This window comes from Pieris napi, chromosome 14 (assembly GCF_905475465.1).
Source record: "Pieris napi chromosome 14, ilPieNapi1.2, whole genome shotgun sequence".
Classification (NCBI taxonomy): domain Eukaryota; kingdom Metazoa; phylum Arthropoda; class Insecta; order Lepidoptera; family Pieridae; genus Pieris; species Pieris napi.
The window spans coordinates 3,151,047-3,167,343 of NC_062247.1; the positions used below are offsets into that span (position 1 = coordinate 3,151,047).

Sequence of the window (16,297 nt, forward strand, 5' to 3'; positions counted from 1 at the left end):
TCCTTAGATCTCGAGTCCCAATAGTGAACATTATTACATAAAAATTAGTACCGTAGTTATTTTAACCTAACATTAGTTATTTAGTTTAGAAGCGTTACAAAATGTAAACAACCATCGCACACTTGAAGCCAATATGAGCCCTTTAGTTTTTACCATACCCATAAATTGTAATTTTACATTCTCGTTTCCGATATTAACATATTAAGTGTCATTTAGATTTGTGAACCCTTAGATACGCCATGTTAGTTTTTGTTAGCGTCGCAACCCCACTACCCGTAATTTTATGTTAGTTATAAGCTCATATTTTAAAGCATTAAAGTCAGTTACCCAACATCAAACAAAGTGTTTTAATTGAACATATCTCTACGCTCGCACAGAACTTTTAACCTTCCGACTCCCAGAACCTACATTGGGTTCCGTGAGCCTCTTCACATGTTGTGTTCAACTTTGGATTCCACCAATAACATCGACCCTTTTTCGCACTCCTCTACTGCTTCATTTAAGAATAATTTAAAACAACTATTGATGTCCTAATCCTTGTATCTTACTTCTTTATTATAGCTACTAGTATGTTTGTCGTTCTCCGGATTTATAAATCTTGTGCTGTCATGTTTTTTGAAGTTATACTTCTTTAGGCGCGTCATGAAAAATTGATGACAGTGAAATTTTACGAAGTTGCCCACGTAAGATGATACGGCATTGGACTTAATTTAAAAACAACATTCGAATAATACTACAATTTATGTTACACTTAATGTAAGAGAATAATAATTAATATTTATTTATTTAATTTTTCATATGTAAACTGAACTTTATTGACTATAATGACTCCTTTTCCAGTCTTTAATTATTTAATTGTAATTAATTATTTGCATGCAATCCAAAACTATTTTTAATAGTGCCAAAGAAGTATAACTTCTTACGTGCGTACATAAGGACATGCTTGTTTGTTTTGCTTTGTATCTTATTTTTTACCAGTGAAATTTTTTGTGGATACATCCATTGTGTTTATTTTATGTTAATTTTTTTATTGTAAGGAGATGTATCTGTTTTGTTTCCCAAATAAATAAATATCCATACAAAAACCGCCACCAAACTTAATTCCGTTAATATACGAAAGCTAGTAGAATCGAATCCTAGCGAAACAACTTTTGATTCCGCTTAAAAGTCAATTGTCTGTAATATAATGATACAAAACTGTGTTTTACAAACGTGAATTTATAGAAATAATGATGGCTAATTGGTCATTTATATTCTGCTTAAGGAAGTTATTTTTATGTCACGTTCAACTCGGCCATGATTAATTTGTCTCCTTCATACGTTAATTATTACATCTCTGTAATACGTCATAACAATAGAAATTATAATGACATCTAGATGTTCCAATGGCATATGTTATTTCTTAGTATAAAGCTTCTTTCTTTCTTTCTAAATATAAGGTTTGGAAAGACTATGTATTACAGATATATAAGATTACTGCCTATCGAAAGAGTCGAATCGAATTGTCATCCCTCGAAACACTGAAGATACTCCTCTCAGTAATGAAGGCATTAAATTCTTTTTATAGTCATTTATTTTTGGTATGTTTGATCAAAGAGGAAATTATTGTATCTCCTTGAAATTTACGGGCACCAGAAGGGACCCTATGTAAGGCTTATATTATACATTTAATATAATATACATTTCCCGCCAGTAGGCTATACATTTTTTGCCGCTCTATCCTGGATTAAGAGTTCTGGAAGCCTGGGGGCAACAAAGGAGTGGAGTCCCTGAAATTATTTTCCAAATAAAATGATAAATTTTTTTCAGTCGATTTTTCCAATAAATGATTGATTTTTGATGTTAATTATTTTACTTTTAAAGTCTAGAGTAGCCCTATGTGGGGAGTCTATCGTTGTGACAGTTCCTAGGTTATTCAAGTTACGGTTTAGTGAAATCCAAGAAATAGTTTTTGGGTTTATAATAATTATAATATTAACAACCTTTAATTAAGATAAATTTATTTACATTTAAACACATTTCCATCCTCTTCTAGTGTATCTGTGGGCCCTTTTTTGGCAAAGGCCTCCTCCAAATCCCGCCATTCCTCTCTGCACTGTGCCACCCTCTGCCATGTACCACCAGCTGCTTCTTCAATATAGTCTATCCACCTTCTAAGTTGTCTCCATCTTTTTCGGTTGCTGTACCTTGGGCACCAGTTTAGTGTTAGTAGTCTTTGGGTTTAGTTCTGGGCAAAGAAAAGCTAAACATATACTTATGTAACTTTTTTTAAGGCAAAAAAGAACGAACCTGCCGCTTGAAGGTAGGTCTACTCTGCCTGCTGGCAAATTTATAACTGTAGCTGAGTGTGAAACTCTATAATTTTTTACAAATTTTACAAATCACTTCAGGTAAAGCTGGCCAATTGAGAAATAGACCCTAACCACGACTTAGTTATTGCGACACCTACAATTACGGGTGGCCCGTAACATCCAGTGGAGCCTTTAGTGGTTAGGTCAAAGGAAAAACCTTCTGCCTCCTGTAATATAAAAAAAAGGGTGCGTGTACCTATGTACGCGCGTAAGAAGTTATAATTCTTTGGCATTATTAAAAATAGTTTTTGATTGCATGCAAATAATTAATTACAATTAAATAATCAACGACTGGAAAAGGAGTCATTATAGTCAATAAAGTTCAGTTTACTTTTGAAAAATTAAATAAATAAATATTTACTATTATTCTCTTACATTAAGTGTAACATAAATTCTATTATTATTAGAATGTTGTTTTGAAATTATGTCCAATGCTGTCTTCCGTGGGCAACTTCATTCTGTTAATTTTGTGTCACGGTGCGCGCGCATCGTAAGATTTCACTCTTATCAATTTTTCATGACGCGCCTAAAGAAGTATAACTTCAAAAGGTTTCACCGATGCAGGTATAAAAATTCAAATTAATAGTTGCATATTAAAACAAATAATTTGGTTTGTGTAGTTTATATAGCCCAATCCTGGGTTCGACTTCACGTGTGTACATTATTATTTCAAACTTACGTAAAGAAAAACATAAGAACTGCGCAATTTGTGTATCTTTTTAATCTGCCAGAGTTTACACCTCGGCCGGTGAACCGAAATCGCAGATTAGGTCACAAAATTGCTCTAAACAGTCATATTCTTGATGGCGGATAAATGACTTCCTGTTACTTGCTACAATGGAACATCATTCTCGACCGAGAATAGACCCGCCGTGGGAGACTCTCACGATTTTATTGCGGATATATATTTTTTCTATGTTCTAATTAACAGTTTTTGTACTGGCCCGCTTTTACTTTAATTGCGCTTCAAATGAGGTAAATATAAATTCAAATGTTTGAACAAGAAGATAAGTTTTAGGTAAGGATAACTCATAAGTTTAATCAGCTAACTGGGAAACGATTATGTTAAATATCAGAATCAGGATACTATGAAAACCCACTGAGTTCACCCAAGTATCTTGTTGAGAAGTATAATTTATTCAATCATCACCTTTGGATTTATTTGACACAAAAACAAAGGTTGGTTCATTTTACCTTAGCCAAGCTTTGTAGGAACAGTCAATTTAATAAAAATTGCAAAGTATTGAAACGCAAAACTCGAAGATGGCTGGACCAATTCGAGTTTATTTTGTTATTTATCTCTTGAACTTCTGAGGTTTTATAGAGAAAAATTGCTCGGAAACCACGAATTAATTCCGGAAAAGCGAACAGTCTCTATGGGGTAGTAAAGCAAAATGTTCCATCTGTTGGTATGTACTAAAAAGCTAGGCCAAGTAGAAAATATTATTTAGGCGAAACGAAGTTTGCGGGGACAGATAGAGTTTAAAAAAAATGTCTTCTACCAGTATCAATAGATCGCCGTCATACCTGAAGAACATTGCTTGCAATGAAGAGAATCTAGGCTTTGAACTTTGGGTTGAACCATGTTCAACACAGTGTGCATACTAATAACACTGTAAAATCTATCTACTGTATGTGCCCGATGATTCTGCTAGTGCGCTCGTTACGTTATGTAACAAATAATAGAGGTCTTACATAGGTAATAGGTATAGATAAAAGTATGGAGTTTCCTCTTATGTAAGAAAGATTTTCAAATCACAAGATGCCGATTGCCTCTTTTACATTAACACTCATTATATAGTATTATATAGGTCACGAAAAACAAATGGCAAACAATCGCAGAGTGATTGCAATTCTTTTGCTGCCTGATTGACATTATTTTTGTTTACAAAATTTTAAATAACTTGGTAGATTTACCAATTGTTTTAAGTCAAGTGAATTTTCTCTTAAAGATGGAGGCCCAATGTTGGTTGTAATGCTCCTCTAAAGAGATATCTATCTATACTAATTTTATTTTCTTTTTTATCATTGTAATTTTAAATGTTGTGCACACTTGTCATTGATGCACATGCATGTATTGTTTTTGTGTGTCGTGTGTTCTCTGTAAGTGTTTGTATGTGTTACGGTAGTGTGCCTTTTTAAAATTAATAAATTGTGCTTAGATTATATTTCCTTACGTTAAATGTAATGGAAAGTCACCCGAAATGGAGTGCCGCCACGTGTTTGTATGTTAGATGCATAAATAAAACAATATATTTGTGACTCGATAACAACCATTCACAAAGGCGACTTTATTAAAGCGAAAACACATACAATAGTTCGAACTCATGGCATTACATACAGCTTATATAACATAATACATAACATAGGTTTACCCAGTACAATATGATGTAAGCTTTTAATTATAGGAATATCTTTTGCTTTGAAACAACGAGCAAGCTTCCTGTTTTATTGGCGCGCAATTCAAAAACTTGTTCCTTGCCATATAATTTAATGATTACGTAAGCGAATATCTTGACAGAGCTTACTATATTTCTCTATTGTCGAATTAGGCACATAACATACAACCTTACCCACTATAATCTATGAATAAATACATTTAACAGATCTCATAAACTTATATAAAAATATAAATTGCTGATTATTTAATCTATATTACCTTTAGTGATTAACTATGTATATTAAAATATTAATTAGCAACGATTAAATTGTACTTAATTACTGGTTACGTAATTCTAAAGTATAATATTCGTATATATTTTATAACAAAAACCCCAAAAGTTTAAAATGAAGTCAAGAAAAAGCTCGTCTTTAAAGGGAGTCACACTAGACTGAGCTAATTGCTAAGAAATGCTTTTAAAAGTGACCATAATACATTTGAAAATGACCGATTTTATTTAACTTTTCATGAAAAGATGGAATTTCTAAATATAGTAATCCACCATAACTTGTACTCCTCATATGGAGTCTATGTGGTATCAGTCAGGATAGTTGAAAATGTATTAATAGAAAGATAAAGAAGTATCAAAAAGAGCCATTCTTATAAAACATTGTTTATAGAAAGTGTTACTAGTAAAATTGATTATAATTGTTCGTTTTGCGACCAGGCTTACGTTTTACGACCATCGTCTTGTCTCTTTTTACTCGGTGTCGTTTAGATTCCAGAATTTTGTGGTATAAAACCCAAATTATAACACAATAGACAAACGATTTCGTCGCCATTTTTCCCGCCATTTTCTTTGTTTTTACATTGTATATGCGATATGACAAATGACGCGACCAGTTTTAATCATTATGAAACATTTCGGGGCTTTTGTTAAACACTTGTATAATATTGATCCCATTTAAAGGACGGAGTTTGTAAGCAATTTTGTTTAATAGCTCTAAATATTAATCAAATAGAGCACCAATTGCTTGATCTTACACGACTAGTAAGCAAACGTTTCAGTAGTTTTGACCGGAAATAAATAATACCAACAATAATATTAAAAGTGATGAGTTTTGACATTGCAAATCGCCAAAAACAATTTTTCCAATATGAATAATAAAATTCCAAAACTATTCGAACGTAGATATTTTTTTTCGAATTAAAGCTAATTTTGACGGAGTATTATTTTTAACGCTTTACAAACAGAAGCTATAATATGAAGAAGGTAATCCATGAACAAAACTTCCACGCACATTAACCCACACATTAATTGCCTTGTTACCATGGTTACGATGTTTTTATTTCCAAATATCTATTTAACACGCATCGATCTTTGCTTGTTCATATTGGTGAGCATTAAAGATATATAGGACGTGAGCAAATCGTCCATTTTATAGCCTAATGAAGTTTCGCAGAGGAGTTTTGATCCTCGAACGAGGTTTCCAATCGTCATGTGGAAGTACGTGTTGCCGGACGACCAGTTCGATATCCTTGTGAATGGATGTGTGATTAGAATTTCCTGTGAAATGAATTTGTTTTATTAAGTTTAAAAGTAAATTATACATTTTTCATCGCTTAACAGACCTTATGGATAAATTTATTGTGGTCGTATTAAAGTGACAAAATATTTAACTTATAACAATAATTGATATGCAGGCATAATACGACACTTTAAGTCTATTGAACTGAATGTATAGAAAAAAATCTGTTGATTTATTATGAAATGCATTACAATGTGTAAGATTTGGGAACCCTTTTAAGTAAAACTACCTGTGTCAAGATTCCTATAGATATAATGTATATCCTATACAATATGATATAATGAAAAAATTAATAAAACAATTAAATTTTTAACAGATAACAGACTGACAGTCAGTTGAATTTGACAGCTGACTTGATATCTGACATATGTCTATACAAATGGCATGAGTACCGAAAAATAACTGTCAACCAATTACAACAATGTTATACATAAATATGTTACATAACTGGTCTCGCCATTTTATATGACCCTTGGTTATATAAAATTTGTCGACACGAACTGTCATTTTCATACAAATTTAGTTTTCGACTTTCTACATACACTACTGATAAGGCATCTTGACTAAGCCCCTTGCTTATATAGTTCTGACTGACACTGACTGATGACTGTGTATAATATTCTTTTTTTATACTTTTATTTTACCTTGGTCTGTGGATGAATCAAACTCACGCCATGTTTGTTAATGGCGATCAGCAATAATTCAGGGTAATTTGGCTCCGTCGTTTGCTTCACTTCGAAAAATGCAGATCCAAATGTTGGCCACCGGTAAATAACCTGAAAGGGACAGACAAAAGAATTAACATTTTTATTTCGGTAAGTTTTTTAAACGAGCTAGGTCTGGATATCCATAGTTGCTCCCCTCACACTTTAAAATCGATTTTTGTTTAGTTTTTTGTAATTTTAATTTTTTTCGATTAGTAATTGTTTTTTTTTGTAATGTTTGTTTTGATTGATATTTGTATGATCTCTACATGTATGTCATGTTTGCCTTTAAGTGCTTGTCACATTAAAAATTGTATTTTGTGTTTGTTTTTACCAATGTGTCAGTGCGCCAAGCGTTGGCGTTGATTAATAAAAAAAAAGTTTAGTCCAATATTTTTTTTAAATTTAAATTATTATTAATAAGATATCAAACTTTATCCTCCTAATCTTTTAAAAATTAATAAATATTTTCGCAAAAACCCGGTCAATTTAAATACCACACTTTAAAATAGGTTGTAATTATATAAATATGCTTTGATTTCTCCATTCTTTGGCTAAGTAATTGTATATTTTATGTAGTTATGCACTTCTTGCTAAATTAAAAAATTGGCCGTGGCCTGGAAAATATCACTCGAAAGCGACAAGGCGGCCTGTTATTTAATTATTTTAATTGTACTGTATTTTTTGCAACGAAGTGTACATAGATAAAAATAAAAAAAATAGTTTTATATACACTAGGAAAATATTCTTGTATATAAAAAAAAACTAATAAATACAGTTGAAGAGTTTGCAATATTTGGCGGTAGACATATTTAAAAAATATAACGCTAACCTTCAGGAAGGTAATCTTGGCATCTTCAGGGGTCATTCCAGCATCCTGATTGTATGACGCCACAATAGCACGTTTCCAATCGGCGGAACTTTGCAATTTTATGAGGTCGGCTGGGACTAGTTCACGGAGCATTTGTCTGTAAAAACAAAAACACTGAATATATTAATCTATTACATAATTAGTGGATAATGATAACTAAAAAAATCACGGCGTTTTTAAAAAAATAACAGACCACAAATATTACCACGTTTGTTCCTATAGTTACACGAAAAACAGGTTGTAAACATGGTAAAGTACTAACTTTAGTCCGGGTTTTTATGCCCAATAAGTTCTAGACACATGATAGAAACCAAATGTAAAACTCCCTCATGGGAACAAATACCTTTAAGTTACTAAAAAGGAACGTAACATTGCTTAAAAAAGTAACAGCAAGAGTTATGTAAACTAACATTAGTTAAGTTACATATATATTTTAGTTAAAAATTTGAAGCGTATACAAAATGTAAACAATATCGCACACTTGAATCCAAAATGAGCCCTTTAGTTTTCCCACACTCATAAATTGTAATTTAACATTCAACGAGAATGTTGAATTCCGATAATGTCCAATAACATAAATGTCAACTTAGATTTAAGAACTCTCCAATAAGTCAAGTTATTTTTTTGTTAGTGTCGCAACTCCACTACTAACTTTAACTTTATTATGCTCATGTTTTAAACAATTAAAATAGTTGACACCCAGCTTCAAACAAAGTGTTTCATTTAACATATCTATAACAACCGCCACCGAACTCAAGGGATCAAAATGAAATCTAAAAAATTACTATCTTACAATACAAGAAATTTGGTACAAAGAATCTTCAAAGAATTTAACTTCTTTTTATTAAGCAAAATAGAAGGTATCCTTACGGTATCGCTTGTAACTCTTGCTTGTTATCACCGAATCGGGCTCGGTAAGCCAAAGAAGCCAAGCGAGCAGCCTCCTCCCGCCCACAACGATGATAGCCGCGAAGCAGCTTCGGCAGCTCCTGGTGGAAGTGGAAGATCACGTCTGCGGCTCGGTCCTTGCCCGGGACCGTGTTTGTCCATAGCTTCTTCATAAAGAACACCTGGAAATAAGGTCATGTAGTTGAAGATGATATTAAATTAAATTAATTTATTTCGTATTCCTACAGCTATATCTTAATATATATAAATTGCGTGTCACGTTGTTTGCCCGCTTGGAATCCTAAACTACCGAACCGATATCAATCAAATTTGCACACCGTGTGCAGTTTGATCTAACTTAAAAGATAGGATAGCTTACGTCTCAATTTATACCCGCAATATTATTTTATTGCAAAATATTTGTTTATTATTTATAGTCACAATTCGAATGTATTGAAACACAGCGCCATCTGTTAGTACCACCATTTCACATAAGCTACAATTTAATGGCATAACCACCAATAAAGCATGGTGGTCCCCATGACTGGCGTTCTCCTACCGTTTCCCTTGAATAGTTTATTACTACTATGTAATATAACAAAAACCTTAGCCACAGCAACGCTTGGCCGGTCTGCTAGTATATATATATATATGAAACAAAATACAAATCTCCTCTTAAACAGCTGGACCGATTTGAATGATTTTTTTGTATGCGTTTGGAGCCCTGGATGGTTTAGATTCATAAATCAGCCCGGCAGATGGCGCTACAGTCGTTACTTTCATACGTTGATTAATATCCTAATCGATTGAAATATCGTACAGGACAACGTCTGTCGGGTTCGATAGTATACAACAGATATAGGCAAAGTTGGTTTACATAATATTGTATACAAAAAGGTCCAAATATTTACGAAAGGGAAAACCAATACAAAATATTAAATGCTTAATATCTAAGTCAGCTGTGCTGTGTGATGGTATGATGGATTTGATAAGTGGTATGTACGTGTGAATGTGTATGTGGGGTGTGCTCAAATCGAAAATATCGTCACTTAGCTTACCTGATATGTAAATTGAGGTGTGATGCCGTCTCGCGTCGGTCTGGCCTTCTTGATCCAGTCAGTCAAATGTCTCACAAAATCGAAGAAAAAGTCGCCTTCAGGAACGGATATCACCTTATCAGCTATCTTAACGAATAAACTAAAACCCTCACTAGACCTGAGATTCAATCTTTGCGCTATATTTTGACAGAAGTCTTTCGCTCTCGTAGACGAATCTACTTCGAAAGCCTCATCCGTGTCATCGGGGAAGTATACTTTGTGGAATATTTGAGTGGTCTTATGCTGTATGGCTTCTACTTCCACTTGATGAGGCGGGTACTTTCTCTGGCCGTTTCTCAAGGTCTTTTGAAGTCTTTGGAGTGAATCTTGAGCAATTGGATATCTTCTAGTCCTAAGGAATAATGTTAACTCTCTGAGAAGACCTTGACTGCACGCGAATAAACCTGTCGCAAGCCACATCAACTCCCATCCTCTCTCTTCCGACATTCTATTTCTATTATCAGTCAGTTGCTTCATTAATTGGCAGTATATCTCATCTCGCAGAATTTCATGCTTCAGCGGCCCATCAAAGATATGGTCTGTGTATTCATTGCCAATCCTAGGACGTTTTGAAGGTAAATCTCCCATGTATTTCAATATGGAAGTGAAGGCGAAACACGCCTCTTCGGCTAACTCTTCTTTGGCTTGCAATTTCTTGAGCAAAGGTTGTTTTATAGGCTCTCTAAAATGGCGCCACAATTCTTCAGCACCACCTCTTTTAGCCGAGGAAAGTGTCAAGGTCTTGGAAGCTGTTCTTTTAGGGGGTAGTCTGAAGTGATCTAATGCGTACTCTAAAAGTGTGTGTGGTTTGTCTCTAGGGTCCGTGCCGTTGAACGTACTAGTAGGTGCTTTTCGACCGTGCTGGGCACCTTCTTGACAAAATAGTGATAAAATATCAGCAGGTGGCTTTGTTAACGCTGGTAATACATAAACTGTTTCAGCTGGAAAATCTCCTCTCTCCATAGACCTTTCACAACGACCGATACACCAGCCATTGTTCAATACAGATTCCCCTGTACTGTCTTCTTCTAATACAATAAGATCCCCCTTTTGGAAAGTCAAGAAGCTAGACCCTTCACCCGGTGCCTTGTAGTCCTGCAATGCGATGACGAATTTCGACCTCTTCTTTAAACCTTCCAAGAAGTAAACGACTAGATCTCTAATGTCCTCGGCATTAGGGCTTTGGAAAGTAAATTCTTCGCCGCGCACTGTGGCTAAACTGAAAGTTTGCGTGAACACTTTGTTAGTTTTTTGACTGGAAACTGTTGTAATTTCAGGGAACGACAACTCGAGTAGCACTTGCTCCTGATCATCGACGACATACACCCCAGTCCAGTTCACGGCGATAATGACATCGTTTTTGGGTAAGTTAGGACCGGAATTTCTATACGCCTCATAAAATCTGGAGAACAATAGGGGCCATTTGAACTTAGCATAACTCACAACGTCTTCTTTAACTCTATATGCAGGAACTTTTTCTTTAACATAATAACTCTTTTTGTACGCTTGCACCACGAGAGCGCCCCATCGATCGACAGCTTTTTCAACGCCTGTCAAGCAATAATCTGGTATATAATTTGGCAAAAGTGTATATAAACGCTCATTGTTCATGTCTTGAGCGTATTCAATGTAATATTGCTGAGCGGCAATCATCGCTAAATCTTCCTCCTTATCACACCTATACTCGCCGAATTTGACGCCCCTTACAACCTGCTGATAAATAAGGTTGGTCGCTACTTGGTCCTCGGTAGGGTCATGCCACGGTGCAAATATTTCTTTTCTAAAGAACAACCTCCATGGAGCGTTCCTTTCTTGAGCTCCTTGTTCTTTTGCATATTGTTCACATTGCGAAATAGCATCCATTACGTGATCCCCACCACTGCCAAGTGAACTTACTTTATCAAACAACGCAATGTATAAGGAAAAACCAAACTGATCACGCAAACCAATCTTGTCTGATAATTGGTTGCATAATTCTCTTGCAGTGGTAGCTGAATCCGCTAATAGTGTTTTCGTATTACCGTCCATGAAAGTGATAGGCAACATTATTGGTTTTTTAGACTTTGTAGCCTGCAGCTCCAACCAGGAAGGTGGTTGATTTCTGGTTCCATTGTTGAATGTTCTCTTCAAGCGGTCCTCGCAATATGGTGCATAGCCAGGTGGTCCCTCCCTGATAAACGCTCTAAGATAATTAACAAATTTCTCACTCGGAGCGAAGCAACCGACACACAACGATAATAAAATCCAGCCACGTGCGTGTGAGGACTTTGACGGGTTGTTAGTTAGCTGTTTACAAATCTGACAGTAAATCTCATCTCTAAGTTCTGCACGCAGTATCCCATGTCCAATTATGAAGTGAAGTTTTTCCAAATTTGAAGTTGGACGCGATTCCAACCACGATTGATAGCTATCCGCTGTATATTCTTCATCCTGAAAAAAATTTAACAATATTATTAATAATTACACTTATATCCCAAAGATTATTTTCAATAAAAATCTATTTTATCTTTAGATATTTCGTTGGAGTCATACCTGTAGTTTCCTTCTTACATCCTCACCAAGCTTGTTCTTCCTTTTCAATGTCAACGACACAAGTTTGTGTCTAATCGACCTTGGCTTCTGTTTGTTCAAATAGGCATCGGGATCTACGCCCATCATTTGTGCCTCTTGAAACTCCTTGGACCTAATGAAGTTCCTTCCAAGAGTCGCCGTAACCTTTGACATTACCGAAGTGTTGTCTCTGTCCATTGTGTGATATCTCGGTTCCGGTAGATCTCCAGTAAATCGCAATATTGTTATCCATAACGCTTGAGCGGCCTAAAATAACACAGATCGTTATCGTGCGACTACTTAAAAAAACCATTAGGAAAATCAGATTTTAAAATCGTATCAGTGAACATCTATCAAAAAACAATTAAGAATGTTTCGTTATCAGTACTTACCAATTGATCGCCCTGTGTGTGTAGTGATAACAAAGGATGTTTTAATGGCTTTCGCGCGTACTGGTGAGAGACGTTGCCCTGGAAGTAAGTGGCTGCGAACTTTTGGAACTTGAACTCGGATAAATCTTCCTCATCTTCTGACGTTGTTTGCATTGGGGTCACCATCTATAAATACATTTTAATGTATCTTATTTGTTTAATGATTTGATAAACTATTATTATAATTTTCTTTCTTGGCTTTAGATTCACAAGCTGAAGAATACAATAATACAAGATCATTGGGGTAGTTCTTACCTCTTGTTGATCAGCCCTTTGTTGGGGCAAATCGCTAAATGCACAAGTATCTTTGGGCGCCGGTGCTTCACTGCTAGAATCTGGAAGGAAGTCAAACATAGCTTCCACCAGTTTACTGTCATCGACTGGCTCGTCTTGTTTACGAGCTGCTTCTTGCAGTAGCGTCCTTTTGGCTTCTAATTGGCGTTTTTCTTCAAGTGCTAGTTCCGCGTCACGCCGTTCCAGTTCATACATACGCTCCTAGAACAGTTAACATAAAATTAAGGTTCCAGATATAAACAATATACATCTATAGGTACTAATTTTTTATAAAATGCTGGTTTATTTGGATCACGCTAATTCTAAAAATCGGCTGGAATTGAAAAATAGTTTTGTGTGTGTACGACGGTGTGTGTTTGGCCATCGGAGTATTAAGATTATGTTTATACCGAATTAGCGTGGATAAAACCGGCAAATCGGGGTGGAAGTCATTAAAAAAATAATATTATTACTAAATGTTGCTTAATTCATTTATAAGTTATAATGATGCAAATTGAAAATTCCATTTAATTTGAACAAAAAGATAATTTATGTATACAGCCTATTTCGGGAATTTATCCACACAACTAGAAAACTCTATATAATCAAAGAACCAGGGAAAATTATTTTAATAATGATAGTACATTGTAAATTTCAATAATTAGATAGCTTTTGTTCCAAACATATGTACTCTATTATTGAATGTATAAGTATAAGTAATGTACAGTGAAAGTGTTGGCATCATACTTGCCCACTTCTCAGCTATCCATAAATGGCTTGGACGATTTGTAATAAAATTGTTCCCATTCCGAATACGCCACATTTTTAACCCACTTCAAAAATCTCGAAGCAGTCCCATTTAACCGGTTTTATAAAATATTATTATTAATTATTTTTATATAGACGATCGGTCGTCTTGCCAACTTGATATTAATTGAGGGTTTTCATTGCATTTCAACAGGTTTAGTTATGCAAGCGAAACCTGGTGTAATTGTATAATTAGAGATACGAGTCGAGATTACTTTTACATTACGTTTTTTATTAGACATTTTATTAAAAAATTATGTCGATCCCTTGTCCTTAGACAGGTACAGTCTTACTAATAAAAAATCACTATACATGCGTTACAACAAGGTGATAGTTATCCAGTGAATAGAGCTTATACAGGGCATAAACATTTTTGTCTTATACACCCCTTAAACTAGGCCTCTGCTTTGTTTAAGCATTGTACAAGTCTTCCTACAAACAAAACACTTGTTGTAACAGCCGTATACATCAGACTTGTCAGTTCAGGAATTATTAGTAACATTTTTCTTATGACAGGCTTTTACCATGTGCATAAATCTTTATTAGTAAGACTGTTAGAGTTGACAGAGATACCATTTTTAAGGAGTCGTAGTATATAAAGTAATGGATTTGTTTATTAAAGAAATGTAATTATATATGTATGCATACATCGTAATTATATTTAAGAAAAGAAAGAAACACGCACACAAAATAACAAAGAAATATATAAAAAAAAGAAGATATAGTCGTATGCTGTGTTAATTTTAGCCTTACTCAGTACACTTGATTAGGATTGACCACTGCAAGTGTACAAGTGTACTAGTGTGTACAGCACTGATTCTCATCGAGAATAATCCACATTTATACATTTCTTAAAAATAAAACCGTAAAAGCCCGAGTTCTGTTCAAAGATACTTTATTTCTCAGAATTCCATTCACTTTAAAAAAATTCAATTTAAGGTAGGTGTACATCGATTAATCAAATTATTAGAAAATAAGCTATATAATACAAATATATTAGTTGTTCTGCAAATATTAAAATATAATGAATATGATAATATATTTTATTGAAACTGTCTAAACTCTGAAAGAGAAGTTTACATTCCTTTTTATTATATCACGTCCATTGACAAAGAATCATATTTATTTAAAACAACAAAAGAAACAAAGAGCTTAACAATATGTGCTATTTTAAAACCAAAGTGCAACCAATAGATAGTTAAAGATATATATTGTCTTGCAAAACGAGTAATTGTTAACTAGTTCAAGTTACGTATTAATTACTTAATTTCTACGTGTTGCGCATGCACATTGTTAAGCATTAAAATGATCTATACGAGTATATGAGCGATACTTCATAAACCGATATTGATATTTGTTTTTAATTAATGCAAATATTATCTTTGGTTCGAGTATTGGCATTGTCTGACCATAATAATTGATCACACTCGTAATAATGTAACGCATTTCAAAATAAAGTAAATTAATCAGAGGCGCTACAACCTTTTTAGGTCTGGGCCTCAGATTTCTGTATCTGTTTTATGATCATTTGTTAATCTAATAGGCAAGTAATCAGTCTCCTGTGCCTAAACCCGTCGACGTTTTCAGTCTAAGGCAAGTCAGCTTCCTCACGATGTTTTCATTTAACGTTCGAGCAAATGTTAAATGAGCACATAGAAAGAAAGTCCATTGGCGCACAGCCGGGGATCGAACATATGACCTCAGGAATAAGACTCGCATACTGAAGCCACAAGGCCAACACTGCTCATTATATCTAGCAATACTTCAATCCTGGGTATTTATTTGGTATTTGGTTTTTATCATCAAAAAAAAATGTCATAGATTTTTAAAAAATATACTAATTGAAACGCGTCATAATAATGTTCAATGATAATTATTTAAAGAATTAATTAAAATGTGTATATTAAAAATATTAAAAAGGCATACCGTATAGAAATCTAAAAGGCAACGCACTATCATTGTAATATAATTTTAAAGTAATTGAAACAACACACATGTTACCACTTAATATAATTTCTACTGACTTGACAATATTAGAATCAAATTTTTCATTATCTACTATTAATTTGGTTGATAATATCTATCAGAACAATCTAGATAATCTCGATTTCGAGTGCTTTATAACTGAAATTGGAATTTTTGTTTCCATATTGATATTCTTATTGACAGAAAAAAAACAGAGGTAAGTAATTTTATTCCTTTTAAAGAAGTTCACTTTAATTGATGTTTTTACTTGGCCTACCTTTTTAGTAGCTACATACCAACATATGGAACATTTTGCTTTGCTATCCCATAGAGTTCGCTTTTCCCGAATTAAAAATGATTTTTAGGTTTTCATCAATTTCAAGCTCATGGA

At 34.1% G+C, this 16,297-nt stretch overlaps 1 protein-coding gene across 3 annotated transcripts in view; it reads right to left on the reverse strand.

Annotated features, from left to right (window-relative positions):
- Window positions 1-4,606: 4,606 nt before the first annotated feature.
- The window catches only part of LOC125055856 (myosin-VIIa), a 44,002-nt gene continuing 32,311 nt past the window's right edge, over window positions 4,607-16,297 (reverse strand). For all 3 annotated transcript variants that reach the window (XM_047658506.1, XM_047658507.1, XM_047658505.1), the window contains 8 exons: window positions 13,117-13,356; window positions 12,823-12,987; window positions 12,413-12,697; window positions 9,842-12,310; window positions 8,766-8,965; window positions 7,857-7,992; window positions 6,965-7,096; window positions 4,607-6,298 (listed from right to left, as the gene is read on the reverse strand). In XM_047658506.1, the coding sequence (XP_047514462.1) occupies window positions 6,092-6,298; window positions 6,965-7,096; window positions 7,857-7,992; window positions 8,766-8,965; window positions 9,842-12,310; window positions 12,413-12,697; window positions 12,823-12,987; window positions 13,117-13,356 (3,834 nt within the window). In that variant the 3' untranslated portion in view covers window positions 4,607-6,091. The remainder of the gene's footprint in view (window positions 6,299-6,964; window positions 7,097-7,856; window positions 7,993-8,765; window positions 8,966-9,841; window positions 12,311-12,412; window positions 12,698-12,822; window positions 12,988-13,116; window positions 13,357-16,297) is intronic.